Source organism: Annulohypoxylon maeteangense, assembly GCF_022496945.1.
Source record: "Annulohypoxylon maeteangense strain CBS 123835 unplaced genomic scaffold GGS22scaffold_3, whole genome shotgun sequence".
Taxonomy (NCBI): Eukaryota; Fungi; Ascomycota; class Sordariomycetes; order Xylariales; family Hypoxylaceae; genus Annulohypoxylon; species Annulohypoxylon maeteangense.
In genome coordinates, this window is record NW_025953250.1 from 1,250,152 (window position 1) to 1,267,220 (window position 17,069).

The window sequence follows — 17,069 nt, forward strand, 5'->3', positions numbered from 1 at the left end:
GTGTACAATATAGTGGACAGTGCGCTATTTGTCAGTGGCTAAACTCCCTAGGCCATAGCAGTCATTCACTCAACTATAGTGGGCAGATCACTATTTGGTGTGAGTCTTAGCTTGCTCAGTGTCTCATAATTTTGGCCGAAACGTTTCCAAGTCCTTATCACCTAATAGGGGACGGTTCATAGGTAGAATAATACGACATTACATAGGAATAGAACTATAAATACTTAATTATCATTAATATAGGTGGGTAAAACAAATTATCGCGATGTTTTCTAAGGTTGGTGGGTGCCTAGGCGGGGTTGGTACTATGTATGTAACCCTAACCCCAACTCAAGCTTTTGTGTAGTAATGAATGGCATAGAGAGATTCCTGCATTGCGATGATATATAAAGTTTCAATAATGAAAGTATAAATAGGCACCTGCTCTACCTACACTTAACGTAGTTTGGGTGGGGTTAGGGTTAGGGTTAAGTGATCTACGATGACTTTTATCATAACCCTCATCGCTAGACTCCGTCTCAATGTATATTCGTATACTTCTATTTGTATAATTAGGTATTGGTTAAAATGTCCACCTAGGTAACAACTATATGACCGTGAGAAAGTACGGGCGACAAAATGATAAAGCATAGAAACGAAGCTTCTTTTAACCGTATCAACAGCCTACTCAGCATGACATGGTATGTACAAACAGAAGCCGCACGACGGCATAATCAATATTGCCACACCAACTTATTGCATAAAATATTTTCAAGAAATCCAATTTGTAATGGACTGCTAGGTATGCAACTACATTCCCAACCAAACATTAAATGAAATTATTAATATCTGTCATGTCGTCGAAGCCAAACCCTAGATCATTGAAATCAATATTGAAGTAGTTAGAGTCCTCGGCGGTGGTGTCGAAAGTCATGTTGGTAGTGCCAGTATCATTACCCAGCGTCTCCTTCAGGTTACCAAGCTCATGCAGATTTGGATTCCAATCAAGACCTCGCTGGTCTACATATTGGGTCTTGGATGATGTAATGATATTGTTAGATCCAGGTTCAAGCTCAAGAACGCTCCCTGGATGGCTTTGATCGATAGGCTGGGCTCGAGGGGAACTTGGAGAAGCTGGAGGTGTTTGTGTTCCTAGGACGCCATGGATAGGGCCCCTTCCTTCCTCGCCGCAAGTTCCATTGTTGTTTAGACATATGATTTTCCTCTGTCGGAACCATTTTTTGAGCTTCTTAAAAGCGACTATAAATGGCCGCGATTGTGGGAAGTATCCATCTCGAGATAAATTCTCAAGTCTTTGAACTATAGCCTCGAAGAGATCTAATAATGAAGGCAGCCCATCGTTATCTCTGCTGTTCGTTCGTAGTTCCTCGGCAAAGTGGCCTATCTTGGCAAGGCAGACTGCTGCACATAAATTCCAAACAAGGAATGTATTGGGGAGAGAGCGGGCAGTTAAATCATCTAGTGAAAGATAAATATTCATGACGCTAGAGCCAGCTTTGAGACAGTAGCAAAGTGCATCTATGTGTGGAGTTGAAAATGCCGGTGTTGGCTGACTTGAGTTATTCTTTTCCTTATTCGTATACCAAGCATACATTTGGTATATATATGTTCGAATGGCCACCTGGTGAATATAGAGATCAACAATTGATGCTGAAAGGTCTTTCAATCCTTCAAATTAGTCAAATGTTAGTAAGTTCCCCAGAAAGAGCTGCCGTGAGCACTGCGCTTACGTGGGTTGATGTTTCCTGATGGAGATAACTTCCAGTCAGTTAACCTCTGTCGAAAAATCCCAAGTAGATGTTGTGTCCCAAAGTCATCAAACGATTCATTCGTACGGTTGTGCGAGTTATTTAAAGTCTTGGAAGCATCGTCAAGGATCTCCTGAAGAACCGCCAGACTGCATAACCACTGATCATCGCTCGGGCCACCATCGCCTTTGGTAAGAGCTTCTATGCAGGCTCGGTGTGACGGGGTGAAAAAGAGCGGCTGGTGTCGACGTAGAAGTGTTGCTACACTATGAGAGAGTGATATGAGTCAATATATGGTGCATTCATATTTGGGATAGAAATAGGTACTAACCACGATGAACCAAGATAGACGGCCAATGACGTCCTATAGGACTCTTTATCCTTGCCTAAGTTTGAGTTGGATATTGTAGTCAAGCCAAGGTCATGAGACATGATCACTGCACTATACATGTGTTGCGGGAGTGCAAAAGCCGTAGTATTTGGTGGCTGTATGTAATATTGTGAGAAGAGGATGAGAGACTGTAATAAGTCGATAGACTTTGCGCCTCGAATGAATACTTCCTGAGCTAAGGTGTTATTCAGTCGCGTTAGAAAGCTGGAAACAAGAGAAGGCCTGGTCAGAGTGCTAGCTATCGTCATGATGGTTAGGAATAATGTAGGTTTTTTCGCCCTAATAGTGTATGCATCATCCTCGGCTGAGAATTGGACAACAGGCATCAATGGACGCATATATAAATTCCAGTGGTCATACAGTTGACAGGCAGTAGACATGTCTATCAACCCCGCAGCTATAATGTCGTCGCATGCTAAAGCACTGATTTCGTTCTCGCCGATGACAATTCTCTTATCATGATCTTGCCGTTCAACAGGTGAGAACGTATCGTTCCTATCAGTATCTGGTGTATTGGACCATGGTGCTTCTGTTCTCACTTGCTTAAGCGATTCTTGATTTCGCCGTCTTTCGGCATCTAGCGCACTTGTAAGGGCATCAATCCTCTTTTCAAGCTCGGAAAACTTTTGCGAAGTCTTCACGCGAGCTTTTGGGGGGCCAGGGTCGTGACATGGCCGAGAGGATCTCAAACAACTCTCACAGTCCTTTGCGCCAGGTACTGAGACGCATTTTATCTTCATGTTCCGACATGCGACGCATGCTCTTATCCTCCTATAGTTCTGCTCAGATTCGCCTGTGGGCATTCCATTTTTGGACAAGTTGGGGATATTCATCATCGACCTTCTAACCGTAGTTCTTCAGTAATTGAACTTGTAGAGTTTTACCGATAAATTTGGATACAATTCATTGCTTATGCAAAGTTGGCGGATGGTCGCATAGTGCGTTTCGAAATGGAGCGTCTCTTTCCGTCATGTGTTGTTATTAATGTTGTAAGACGATGAATTTCAATGAGCTACCTCAATCCCTCAATACCACTCTTTGGTCCCATTATTGAAAATAGGGGTCGCTAGCATCCCGTACTGTGCATAATTGCATATCGTGAGTTGAAGTATCCTTACATAATATCTTACATAATCTTCCTTTACATAATCTTCCTTTACATAATCTTCCTTTACATAATCTTCCTTTACATAATCTTCCTTTACATAATCTTCCTTTACATAATCTTCCTTTACATTAGTAATATCTTTCATAATCAAATTCCATACCTACGAATACGTCCTCCTTCTCCCCTCACAAAAACGCTTCCCATAAGTGCAATGTTGCGACTTTCCAGTATATTTGGATTGGTAGCATTGATGATGCCTTGAGTCACCCCCAACCCGCCAATGAGCATAGGTTAATTGAAATGGATACCAGCCGGAACCCTTTTACTCATCTTTAGATTGACGATATCACCCACACCAAGTTGAGTAGTGAGGACGAAGATGGCCTTTTCTTTCCTCGCAGCGAGGGTCTCTGATGGTAGCAGATTCGTGCTGGATAGACTTTATTGTGCGCTGTGTCGTCCAGTCTTGAACAGCGAAGAAACAAGGTTGGAACTCGATGACGGTGAGCACTAAGATCGCTGGAGCGAGATTTCTCGACGACGGCGGATCGCTCAACGGCCTCTAGCAAATGAATAATATCATAACGCCGACCTAGAACATCGAGCTAAACTCACCAAATTCGTAGAACAACAACATCTTGAGGTAGTTGGTCTTGCTCCTCGGTAGTGAATTTACCTGGTCGCGCTCGAGGCGCATTCTGGCGCATTTTCGGAGAGTCCCTAGTTCGCGTCGACATTCAAATGCTGGCAAACCTGATTGGGTTCCGATCCGTGAAATATCAAGTTGAAGAAATAATCTCGCTCGTCTTTATCAACAACCTTGATATCTGCTGGAGAACTTGGGTCGACATTGCGGGATTCGGACACACGAATGGATAACGTGCGATACTCAATTAGCAGGCTTGAGTAGGGGGATACCAGCGGAAGACGTCTTCGAGCACTACGACTCAAACCACGACTTCTCGATTGAGCAACAGGCCTAGGCAAAGAGATCGCTCCGCCTTGACTTTAATGCCCGCGACCACGATCATGACTCCTCCTCATTTACACCACGAATTGTAATAGGAAGGCCGCTATTGGTCTCTTGCTACTGCACGTTATTCTGCGATACGGTTAAAGCGAGCGAGATTGATACGTTGATGCTGATGCTACCCCTGTAATATACTAGGTAAGCATTGATCTATCATTCAAATTCATACTAAAACCCAATATTTTCTCCTTCCCAATATCTCTCATATCGTTCACTTCACTCTCTTGTCTCTTCTTTTACCCCAATTTGCATTGCATGCATCTAGTTGATCCGTGGGGACGACGCTACTGAAAATCGCTCATATTGCGTACAATATCACAAGCTTAAGCGATAAGGTAGAGGCAATGATCCTTGGATGATCATTACGTGAAATTTACCTAAATGATTACCAGGTCAAATCCCAGAGACACCGGTATCATAAGCTGGGGATATTAGAACGTTTGTAAACGATGAAAGCCGATAGGAAGACGCTCAACCGTCAAGTCACCGCCAGATGAGTTTCTAGGATATAAACCAGAATTGGCGCGGGCTGCCTCCCGGCTAGTTCGAGAACCCCAGATCATCAATACTATTGTTTCAATTACTGAATTAGGCAATCCGGGCTGGACGTTTATACGACACGTGAATGACACTATCTAGCCTGCTAACAGCTAATTCGAAAGTTCTTAGTTGCGTCTGAGAATATGACACGCGACTTCATAGGTATATGATAAGTACGAGGCATTTATGCCTTCGTAGACTGCATCTGGAAACTGTCTTTCGGGTTCCTCTAGGTTTATTCATTCATGGCCAGCGCACCCCAAAAGACCTCTTCCTCGAATTCCACGTCCCCGGGAGCAGTTGTCACAGCGTTGTGTGTGACCTTAGCCATTATTATTTTCATCTGCGCACTACGTATGCGGCGAACAGCGACATTAGCCATGGTTCAGGAACGAGTCCCAAGAGGATGCTTGCCCAGTGACCGGGTCGACTCAATTCCTATCGCCAAGTATGGCATGACGAAGAGGAGATACCTAGCAGGCAATATGGCCATCAACCAACCAGGGGTATCAGCAAAGAACCACGATACTCTGCCACAGCCCATCGGCATGAAGACTCCCATAGCCACCTTTAAAGACACCATACAACAGTGTTGGAGTAGGGTCCGCCGCCCTGGAAATACGGACACTACCCAGAATTTTGAACGAAGCGTCCAGCAATCCTGCCCAACTTGCACCGAAGACTTCCTAGACGACGATGATGTTCGAATATTGCCCTGCAAACACCTATTCCACCCACGGTGTATCGACCCATGGTTCAGGCGCTGTGCAATCACTTGCCCCCTATGGCAGGTGTCCCAGTTGCATAGCAAAGTAGACTTAGGCTAACTCAAAAACCAATGTTCTCTAGCCGTTTTGACGTCCGGATCGCTTGGGTAGAGAGCTATATACATAGTCCTCCAATGGCATATGCCCCCGGATCACGGCACGTATAGCACGGATACCATCATGGACTGGACCGGGAATGCCGAGACATAACATCCAAACGCTCTTCGAAGAATCGACTTCGCCAAGTCCTCTAATGATAGGGAGCGGAGGCTCTGTTTGCAGTGCAACACATATGCTCGTATACTACGAGCCTACCTCTCATCCAGACACTAAGCATCCCCAATACCTACCCGCCTGAGTACTTTTTATTTCAAACTTGATTTCTAGTGAAGTCTTGAAACGAACCTATCGCCGACCCGTATTTGCTGTATGACGCTATCGTGATTGACTCCCCCGCAAACCTACCTATGTACTAAAAAAAGGGGCAGCGATATCATCGTTACGCACCACCTCACTCCCAGTCTCTGTGTATTTCATTTTTGTAGTTGGGGTGGTGGAAGGCTCTTTGAATCATTTGGATTTAATAACAATCTATTAACGTGCTTGTACTTCATTGTGCTCTGTTATAAAACATTGAGACGCCCCGCTAGACAGTCGACGATGACTATCATCCAAAACAGTTTCTTTCAAACCGCTTGATAAATAATGTAAGTACCTAATCTATCTCGGTTATTTCCGCTTCTATAGAACGAAGGTTGAAGAGATGTGTTGTCTTGAAACAGCGGAACCCGTATAGTGTGAGGTTGTTGTCGGCGGTACTACATTGCCAAGGCGAGGAAAACTGTTGTCTTGAAGTTTTGCGGCATGGTGGATCTGATATCGGAATGCGACCGAGAATATGGATTTAGGTGACATTATATCTTAAGTTAAAAGCAACCTCTTCTAAAGAGAATATGGATTGACTTTCTTATCAAGACTATTTCAGTCTGTATTTATTGTCTTTAGCTTGCGAATAGCCCTTGTTCAGATAGTATTATTCGTTCGTAATGATCCATGGATGGGTGGTGAAGCCCTGGAGGTCTTTGTAGCGCCTAGGTGCTGCTATTCAGTACCCAGTAGGTACCTCCAGGGCTAACTTTAGAGTTTGGATTGCGCTAAGGTGCTTACGACAGTGGGGTTTAGGGGTTCCGTTAAAAATAAAATAGGGCGCGATTGGACAAAGATCTCAGCCGCAGGTCCCTCACCTTAATAAATATGGATTTTCGGTGTGCCTGCAGTGGTGATCGTATCAAAAGCTGGTAGGAAACCACATTTTTCTCATATTTTTACGCCGACGAAGATTTTTTAGGTAGAAATGGGCGAGCGTTCAAGTATACTTACCATCATTTACTCAATTCATCGAGTTGTTCAAATTCACAGGCATGTAATTACTTCTACCAAGGGATATGTGGAATACATTCAAGTTTAACACCCAGGTCCAGGTATATGTAGGCGATTATGCGGTAAAAATCCATAAAACACGCCAACTCAGGTACCTACCTACCTAGCTTTACCCCTTTTTACGTTAGAAGCACCTAAATAAGCCGCTAGGCCTAGGTCTTTTAGGTACATGATGAGGCTTGCCGGGGACTAAAAGAGTCTACGTCATTGTCCGTGACGCTGCCAAGTTTCTGCTTACCCGTCGGTGCCGTTTCCGACGTTAAACCAAGACATTCCAGCAAACAACAATCCTGCATATAAAGTCGACTGAGTCTTGCATTTAGATGATAGACACACTTCAATATTCAATGGCTCTTAGATGCAAACCGGGATAAGTAATATCAACCATGCCGGAGTCATTACAAGTAGCTCTCAAGAATAGCAGTGATTCGGACCAGATCTACGCCTACATCACCGGGATAGCTCTCCAGCATGGTGGTCAACGATGCATTCTCAAGGCCGACGGGCAAGGTCTTTATTTCCCGGAAAATCCACCAGCGATCGGCTCACCCTTGACAGAAGATTGCGCTATTCCTCTCGGACCACCAGGAAACACCGTTACGGTGACCATACCGCAAATGGCCGGGGGCAGGGTATGGTTCTCGCGAAACAGCAAACTTACTTTCCTACTCAACCCCGGGCCGGCCCTAGTCGAGCCCAGCGTCCTTAACCCAACCGATCCCAACGCAGACGTTGATTTCGGTTTCTGCGAATTCACGCTCAACGACGCACAGCTGTACGCGAACATCAGCTACGTGGACTTTGTACCTCGTCTCCCGATCGCCATGTCCCTAGAACAAGCCAGCGGCGAGATCCAATCCGTCGCCGGCATGGCCCCGGACGGCATAGACCGCCTCGCAGACGCGCTGCGCGAGCAAGCCAAAACGGACAACCAGCCCTGGGATAAACTCGTCGTCTCGCGCGACGGCAAAGTCCTACGGGTCCTCAACGCGACGCACGGGAACGCCGTCGACGCCGGCTTCGACGGGTACTTCGAGGCGTACGTGGAGCAGGTGTGGGCGCACTTCCTGGCAAAGCAGGAGCGCGGGGAGGTGTTAAGGATAGACACGCAGGCCGCGCCGGGGATCCTCGAGGCGGAGTTCTCGCGCGATGCCGGGGTCCGCGTCGGGGAGGAGACGTTCGATAAGCCGAGCACGGCGGATATCCTGGGCTGCAACACGGGGCCGTTCGTCACGGGGCCGTCGCAGACCCGTAACGCGATCATCCCCCGCCTGGCGGCTGCGTTCGCGCGCTCGGCGCTGCTGCTCGCGGATGATCACCCGTCGCCCCCGCACACGTTCTACGCTACGGACACGACGAACCATTACGCTCGCCTGGTGCATGTGCATAATGTTGATGGTAAGGGGTATGCGTTCGCGTACGATGATGTGCAGCCGGATGGTGGCGATGATCAGTCTGGGAAGGTGAATGCTGGTGATCCGGTCTTGTTTACGGTGACGGTTGGTGGTATGGAGGCGCGGTAGGGAAGTGTTGGGGTTTTCTAGGGGATGTGTTTAGAGGCGTAATTTGGTAGGGTATTGGGCACGTTGGACTCGGATTCACAGGATGGGGTTGGGGGCTTATTGTCGTAGCAAGTAGGTAGTTTCCACGCGCCGGTCATAGACTCTGGAGAACTCCTATCGCGCCAAACCCCCTTTTAGAAAATACGGTCGGTGGGTTTAGATGTGAGAACACATTGGGCCAGGTTATCTCTATCCATTAAATAATACACGCAAGAATAAGGGTTATAACATGATATTCCTCTAGCTAGTATACCTAGAGCTATTCTAACTACCTACCTAAGTAGTTATCTTGTGTGAAAGAATGGATTGCCGTGTTTTTCAATGGAATTACGGCGTATCCAATGGACCAGTATCCACCCACCCATGCATATATAGTCCTGAAGCAGTCTCGGCCTCGGGAGATGGCTTCGGCGGCTGTGCCACAGGGGTTTTTTCAAGATTAATCTTGATAAACGTGGAAGACCCAGATTCAAATACCAACATAACATTCCCTCCCTTCACTGCTAAATTACAAGAGCTCCACGTGCGATGCGCTGGAGGAAGCCATAAAAGCCTCTCGCCTCCTTGAAGTAGCCAAGATGTGTCGACATAAAGGCAACTAAAATCTGGAGTGGGTGACGGGAGCGGTAACCGGCCATAATGACCATCCAAATATCTATTATCCTTGGGAAAGTATAATTGATAACTTTCGTCAAGGCGTCGATAGAATCCTTTGCACACCACTGGGTCCCATATCAAAACTCCTCTTAACGTCCGTACCATTAGTTTCTCATCTGGTGCTATAAGGAGCATGTTGCAGTAATTACTAAACTTAGAGCCCATAAACAAGGTATAAATCATATTTCCGGTAGTTGTATCCCATACAGTGGTTGTCAATTCATTCTGATTGCATGTTGTCGTAGCAATACGAGTGTTATCCAACGAAATTGACGCCTTGGCCCTGTGATCATGGCTTGAAAGTGGAATCTTGACTTTTATATCTCGCGTGTCTACTTGTAATAAATGAAATTCAGGTTTCGTTAGGTTTGGCTGGAAGGCTACCAACGTGCCATCAGGTGACAGGGTTGGCTCAAAGGTGAATGGATTGCATTGTATCGAGAAATTTTCTCTCGTTTCCAGATTACCTAGGTTTAGGTATCTGGGGTCGGTTCCGGAGTCGTTTCCGGAGTCGGTTACAGTGTTGGTTACTGTCTCCCAGAAAAGAACCTTATTGTTGGCTGAGAATCTTATAGACTCCAACTGCAATCCATCTTCGATTTCGAATTTTGCTCGGTCCCTCCAAGTGGCTACTTCTAGAATTTGTACAACATTATTGGAATGAAATGCTAGAAGCTCACTATTGGATGAAAAGTAGACCTCCTTAGAACCCAATATTTCAAGATTCGTCACATGTTTGCCGGTACTTACGTTCCATACTTGGGCAGGTGGGGAACTTCGGGTTTGCAACTGATCACTAATGATGGCAATCTTTCCATCAGGTGAAAGTCTCACCTGCGGATAGAAAGTGGAAGTCACTGAGAACTTTCGTTTGATTTCGAATTCATCCAAATCCCAAACTTCAAATTCGACTGCGCGAGAATATCTTCGGGATATCGTTGCATCACTATTGTAGGGAACAGTAACATCAGTAATTTGGTCGGCCCTATTGTCGACAGGTTCTGTATCGGAATCATGGGTCTCGTCGCTAGCTCTGATATCGCATACATGTATGCTCCAAGTGTCATATGAAAAGTGCGCTGCAGATTTTCCATTAGGAAATGATGTAGCATGATATAGAAACCTATCATCGTTTCTCACTTGGCATAGCGCTACTATAGGCACATCTTGAACGGTATTCTCCCAATCGATTAAATATACGAAACCTCGCGGTATAGATAATGTTTGAACAATATTCGTTGATTCGATATCATATATCAGTAATTCACGCTCGTGATCCACTACCAGGGTAGCTCCATCGGGAGAGAATCGAATTGATTTGATATATTTGTTCCAATCCTCCCAAAACGTCTCCAATTTCGTCTCTGGGTGTTCGCATACTTTTACATCCCATATATGTAACGTTACGGTGCTGTCTTCATATCCCTCACATAATATCGCCAGCAAGTTGCCATCGGATGAAAATGTGATTGCCCCTTTAGTAATTTTGTGGTCGCTAATAGTAAACTTGGATATTTGTTGCTGTGTTGAAGTATCCCATAGGTGAACTGTCTTGTCCTCGGATAGCGATGCCAATATCATACTATCAGAACATAGAGAAAAGGCAATAGCAATGACTGTACCTCTGTGGCCTAATAGATTTGAAATTTCGCCAGTCCCTATATCATATAATTGGATTTCAGGACTGTACGAGAAACAGAAACCGACGGTTCGCCCGTCTGGTGAAAATGTAATCTGAGCAACATTTATCGGTGTCTGAAATCGAGCAGTCTCAATGCCGGTAGCAGCCTCCCAAAGTTGGATCATTCCATCCTCAGATCCCGAGGCAAGCGTCTTGCTATCGGAAGACACTGCAATTGCGCTGACGTCGCCACAATCTTCGATTATCAGATCGTCGTCCCAGCTGGCATCCACGGCTAGGGGCCTTTCAATCCATTTTCCAAGAGGCTTCTCAAATAAAGATCGTATCATGTTGTTTGTAGGGCTGAACAAAATTGCTGAATAATATATCTGAAGAGGGGCCGTTTGGATCATATGCTTATTAGAAAGAATAAAGCGATATGCATCATAAACCAATCTCGATAATTCCGACCTTTCGGGTGTCTAGCATAAGAACTTGGTCAGTATACCTAGCAACGTCTAATAGATATACAAGACAGGAATAGTTCACTTACATCTATTGAAATATTGAGACGACGGATTAGGTGAATAGCACTCCCAACATCCCCAAACAAAGTCAGTACTTCGAGCCAATTCAAGAAGTGGGCCTGGAGGAATTTATGGATGACTCCATCATCAACAGATGCGTCCTGTCCCTGTTTAGTTTCCTGGATCCGCAAGAAATGATCAATCCAATATCTACAAGCGTACTGTAGATGCGGCGAAATGCACCGCTGCACCAAACCGGATGGAATCTCAGTAAACAGGATGCCCGGTTTTCGAAGGTCACATATGTCCATACGGAGATCGTGCGACATAATTTCAAGACATCTTCCAAATAAGGGACAATGCACTGTTGATGGTTCAACCAAGAAGCCTGTTTGGCCGCTTCTATGTTCATCCAACAGAAATTCCCGAAACGAGAGATGCACCAGGCTGATTGGGACTTCCGCATTCCTTGGAATATCAATGACAGAACGTAAATTGTTTAGAAGTGCCTTGATATCGGGTGTTGGTATTTTTGATCTCGTAAATTCGGCTAGTGAATGGATTGGCAAGGGTTTGAATAGCACGACGATAACCTTCAAGATCTCCTTCAACAGGTGATCTCCTTGTTTTTCATCATCGGTCCAGTCTCGAGTATATGAGTTCAAGACTGCACAATACACCTGACTTAAGATAAACTCCGGGGATTTGTCGTTTGTATTTCCATTCAAAAGCATTTCCAATCGCCTCTTTGCTAGAAAGGGGTCGACATCAAGGAATTTGCAAGCAGTCGCAGCGTATATGAACAACCCACCAGCCTTCTCAACCAGCTTGCGGAAATCATCCGCTCTAGGCCACTGCAGACTGATACTATCGTTTATTTCATTTTTGAGAAGTTCATCTTTGAGAAAAATCGTAATGTCGTCTTTCTCATCTGGGAAATTATCAAGTGAAACCTTCGGAAGTTCAATCTCATCATATGTATTCCCCGGTAGACTCTTGAATGCCTTATCGATGTAGCTTTCATTCCTACTAGTTATGAGGACCTTGACTTGAACATTAGTCAGTCCTTTGAGCTGTTCCAAAGATTGGACAACGTGTTCGGCGTTTCTCTTCATGATTCTGGTTTCCTTGTCTTGACACTCATCAAAAGCATCGATGATAAAAATGAGGCGAATAGGGGCCGATTCTTCGGAGAGTGTCTTGAGCGGTTTCAATATCAACTCCTCCCATTGAGTTTTTAAGCCCTTTGCTCCTATATTAGGGCTGGAATGACGCTCGATAGCACTAGCTATCTCACATTCGAGGCCAATCGGCTTATGGGCTAGTTGGTGTGCGAGGGTTGTGAATAATACCCCGGCATGGTTTCTACCAGCATCGTCCTGCTTGAAGAAAAATGTAGCACCAAGAGAGATATCGTTGGGTATCTGGGCACCATCTACCAGAGGGCTTTTCTCATTCAAGGCGGTTGCAACAGTTAGGGCAATAGTAGACTTCCCAGTGCCAGCCATACCATGCAGCCATACAATAGGCTTTCCTGTAGGGCTCTCTACCCAGCTCTGCAGCCTGCTCAATATCTCCAATCGAGTGCCCGGCGTGCAACTACGCTCCCCGCTCGTTTGTGAAGAGTCGAACGCCGCTGAGTGAGATACGGGAAGATCGCGGAGATGTGAAGCTTGCTCGATAACCTAATACACGCGAGTTAATTTGATACCTATAGAAAAACATCATTCGAGGCTAAGCCTAGGATCTTACCTTGATGCTATCCATCGTCCTCTTGCATAACTCGAAGAAAGCTGTGGCCTTAGATCGAAAGTCTTCAAGCTTTCCATCTATCTCGTAGATTTTGTGTTCAGATAGGACTTGTAGATCATCTCTTATGTCCCTCTCCACAGACCTCAACTTGTCAGTCATCCCTTTCCAGTCGTTGCTAACAACAATGTCTTTCATAAGCCTAGTGGAAGTAGAGTGACTAAAGTGCTGTATGACTCTGATTTGGTACATGTATGCGTTGGAATAACATTCTATGATCTTCGATTGGAGAGAAAGGGCTAGCTTATACGCTTCTGACGAGAGGCTTCATCTAGACATTAGAAATTATTTAACTTATAAGTGGAAGGATGCCTCTACCTTAAGTCTTGAGCCAGGAAGTCGGTTTCAATAACCTTGCAGCGAACCAAGAAGGATAAGATATCATCGAACCCCTGTATGGCATCTTTGTCTTGCTGCAGCATCGTTTTCAACATCTGGATTACCCAAGTCAGCACAAGAAGGTGTAGAGATAATCTATGATTACCTAAGGTTCGCTTGACTTACCGGGAAAATGAACATAACACCTGCCCATGCTAGCGCGGCATGAGGATCTGATGAAATGGCGGCTCCTATAAGGTCCTTAGTAGAAACGATGAAACCCAAGATCTTTTGAAGTTGATCGCGCACGATCACATCTCTCTCTCCAATCTGGAAGCTAAACCTCTCTTTTTGGTTATCTTCTAGCTTTTCCTGGGCAAGCTCTTGGATATGCTTTTGCCAAGCTCCATCTCCAGGCTGTAGCTCGTTGCTAGTCTGCGTCGAGTGGCCTTTTCCAAGTAGGTCCCGATTATAATCTCTCAATAATCCTGGATAATTATCTTCAAGCCTGTTATATGCGGCCTCCCAGAGCTTGTCTGGGCTTAGAAGCTTTTTCAAATCATTTGAAATTCCATCTCTAGTAGGTGGCGTTGGATGGCTCATGGACTGATCTATCGGTGGCTTGGGCTGAAAGAGAGCTGAGTCTCCAGTTCGAGATTGAGCCTTGGAAGTGATCTCAGTCAGATATCTCACTATCCAACTAGGTAGGTAGATAGTCAAATAGATATGTATTCTAATGGGAGCTTACAAGGAGATGTTCATATTTTGATTCCCCGCTGGCGTAACCCTTGATACTTCTCAATTTGCCTTTTAACCAACTCCGCGGGCTACTCCTCGAACCCATCGCGGGTAATAACCATCCAGGTACCCAGGCACCTAGACTCCTAGAGGTAGCAAGATATTGACGAGGTCTTATTGGAATTTGGGCAGAGGCATTCTTGCTTAGGTATCTAACGATCGGACCCGAGATGTTTGTGAGATGATTTTTCTCCTACGCTTTCCGTGGAAAATGGCGGGGTTCAAATGATCAGCACTGCCCAACTATCTAATGACCAATAGAAAGCAGCATAAGCCACTGCACATCAGGTACCTACCTACCATAGCGGCAAATACCAGAGGCTAACAATGATTGGAAAGTCGAAAACAATGATTGGAAAGTTGGAAATAATGATTGGAAACCTAAAAATAATCATTGTAAATAGATTGAAATCATTGGAAAGAGGTTAGAATCATTGGAGGGGTTTAACAATCATTGGAAAGGTCAAACAATCATTGGAAAACCTTAGATTTAGATCAGGTGCATAAGTGACCCAGGCGGCAGCAAGGTTGGCGATACCTTTTTACCCACAAAAAAACTTAAGATTTTTCTTTCCAATTTTGTCCTTATCCTGCATCTCCCATACACATGTTTTTATTTTCATTTCTTTTCCTTTACATCTTTTTTTCTCACAAAAACATACACCTCCACCACCACTACCACATTACAACAACAATCACTCGTACAATGCTACTAGATATTGGTATTTTAATGTACATTAGCTTTAGATAGATCAAACTTCCGATCAATAAACAGGTCATTATATAGATCAGATAAACCTCTAGATAGAACAATATTTCGATCAATAAACAGGTCGTTAGATAGATCAGATAGATCAGATAGATCAGATAGATCAGATAGATCAGATAGATCAGATAGATCAGATAGATCAGAAGGATCAGAAGGACTAGAAAGATCAGAAGGACCAGAAAGATCAAAAAGATAGACCTATATACAGCTTGGTGGACAGGAATGTGGGCAGGAAGGTGGGCAGGAAAGAGAGAGGGTTTTTGCCACCCACCTCGTCACCTACCTCGTCACCTACCTCTTTATTTGAGGCCACAAATACTTAGGTATTTGAGGCTTCCAATGAATATTTAAGGTTTCCAATGAATGTTGAACCTTTCCAATGATTGTTTGACTTTCCAATGATTGTTTGACCTTTCCAATGATTTTCTAGCCCCTCTAATGATTCTATTTTATACAATAGCTGTGCTGGGAAATCTTGATTATTATAATGGGCCATTATTGTTTTCGAAAACAATCATTGTCAGGCATTGGTGTGTCCCGGTACGGTAGGTATCCATTCTCTCATTTGAGAGATTTCCCCAAATTCAGAAGCAATTCAGACAAATGTAGGACTCCCAAGCACACCAAATATATTCAGATATATGATTCTAATAATTGTTGAATTAACCTTGAATTCTAGACCATGTAACTTTTAGATATATCTGAACGATCCAATGATATGGTGGGTATTGACGCCAAAACTATCTTGGGAGACCCACAAGATTACAAAATCTATATCCAATGCAGTGTCTATCTATATAACAACATTCGTACATTCATGGCATTTACTATCAACACATTAGCAACCTCTCAACAAGCGCACACCAGGGGTTATTAAGGACTTACGCAAGAGAGATCGTAGAGCTGAGAGACTGCGTTCAGGTCGCCGGCCGGGAAGACACCGAAGTCGGGGTCAGCAGTACCCCATTGCGATTCCTGCAGATCGTACCACCACAGGTTGACGCCTCGGGCGATCAGGCTGCAGGCAATGTCTTGCCAATAGATACGGGCGTTCTCAGCGCTAGGCACAGCCTGGTTGACAGTCTTTCCAGAAGTAGGCCACCCGGTCTCAGTTACATACACGGGCTTGTTACCAGCAAGGGCGAGAGTCTTATTAAAACCATCATAGAATCTCTCGGGGGCGTCGCCGATGCTGTTGGGCTTGGTGGCCTCCCAGTATGGGTAACCGTCAAAGCCGAGCCAATCGATGTTGTCGATGACGGCGCGGTTCGTACCGTTCAGGAATGAGTCGTAGGTGTCGACATGGCCGACGGGGATGCCTGCGAGCGCAGTACCAGCGATGGCGCTACGGACTTGGGAAATGTAGTTGATGAGTGTTGGGCCGCTGACACCAACCTCGTTATTGGCGTCACGGTACAAATCTTCGCTTCCGACTGAGATACCCACGACGAGATCGGTGAATGCAGTTCCGTACTGGGCGACGGCAGCCTTGAGGGCGGTGATCTCATTTGCAATGGCCTGGTCGCCACCGGATACCCAGAGGCCTAGCAATAGGGTAGTCTTTGTGCTGATAGCTGCAGGAATGGCGCTAATAACGTCGCTGGCGGTTCCCCATTGGACTATTGGGGCGGTGTTAGTAGCCAGTAAGATGTTCCAAATACAGTTTTCAGCTTACCCATAGTGTACAGGCGAGCACTAGTCCAACCGCTCGTACCTGAGAGGCTCTTGGCGCGGTTGAACTCATATTCGAAGTCGGCTTGTTGTTTAGCTGCCTGGTTAAGGAAAAAGGCACCGTAGTTGAAGCCCTTGATTCCAGAGTTAGCGGCACTCACGGCAGCGGCAGCAGTACCGGCAGTGGCCGCAAGGCCAATGACCGAGGAAGCAAAACGCATATTGTATTAGTGTATTATTGGATATTAAGCGAGGGTAGCAACAGTAAGCGAGTGGCAGCTACAGCAGCAGGTATGCAGCGATGAGGCGTTAT

At 45.3% G+C, this 17,069-nt stretch overlaps 4 protein-coding genes across 4 annotated transcripts; 2 read left to right on the plus strand and 2 right to left on the minus strand.

The window, feature by feature from the left end:
- Positions 1-504: 504 nt before the first annotated feature.
- On the minus strand, positions 505-3,107 carry GGS22DRAFT_197925 (uncharacterized protein). The gene is made up of 3 exons (XM_047966057.1): positions 2,080-3,107; positions 1,731-2,014; positions 505-1,668 (listed from the first exon to the last, which is right to left on the minus strand). Exons 1-3 carry the CDS (start codon positions 2,973-2,975, stop codon positions 809-811), a joined length of 2,040 nt encoding a protein of 679 aa, XP_047821889.1. The 5' UTR covers positions 2,976-3,107; the 3' UTR covers positions 505-808.
- A 1,242-nt stretch (positions 3,108-4,349) lies between these two features.
- Positions 4,350-5,961, plus strand: GGS22DRAFT_154986 (uncharacterized protein). Its single transcript, XM_047960125.1, has one exon. The coding sequence runs from the start codon at positions 5,063-5,065 to the stop codon at positions 5,642-5,644; it is 582 nt and encodes a 193-aa protein (XP_047821890.1). The 5' UTR covers positions 4,350-5,062; the 3' UTR covers positions 5,645-5,961.
- Positions 5,962-6,883: 922 nt separating this feature from the next.
- Positions 6,884-8,634, plus strand: GGS22DRAFT_92841 (glycoside hydrolase family 64 protein). The gene is made up of 2 exons (XM_047968441.1): positions 6,884-7,003; positions 7,066-8,634. The coding sequence occupies exon 2, from the start codon at positions 7,411-7,413 to the stop codon at positions 8,545-8,547; it is 1,137 nt and encodes a 378-aa protein (XP_047821891.1). The 5' UTR covers positions 6,884-7,003; positions 7,066-7,410; the 3' UTR covers positions 8,548-8,634.
- A 279-nt stretch (positions 8,635-8,913) lies between these two features.
- Positions 8,914-16,977, minus strand: GGS22DRAFT_185438 (WD40 repeat-like protein; the record flags this gene model as incomplete). Its single annotated transcript, XM_047964325.1, has 7 exons — positions 8,914-11,346; positions 11,418-13,076; positions 13,144-13,465; positions 13,519-13,634; positions 13,705-14,181; positions 15,971-16,704; positions 16,761-16,977. The coding sequence occupies 7 exons, from the start codon at positions 16,975-16,977 to the stop codon at positions 8,914-8,916; spliced, it is 5,958 nt and encodes a 1,985-aa protein (XP_047821892.1).
- Positions 16,978-17,069: the final 92 nt, after the last annotated feature.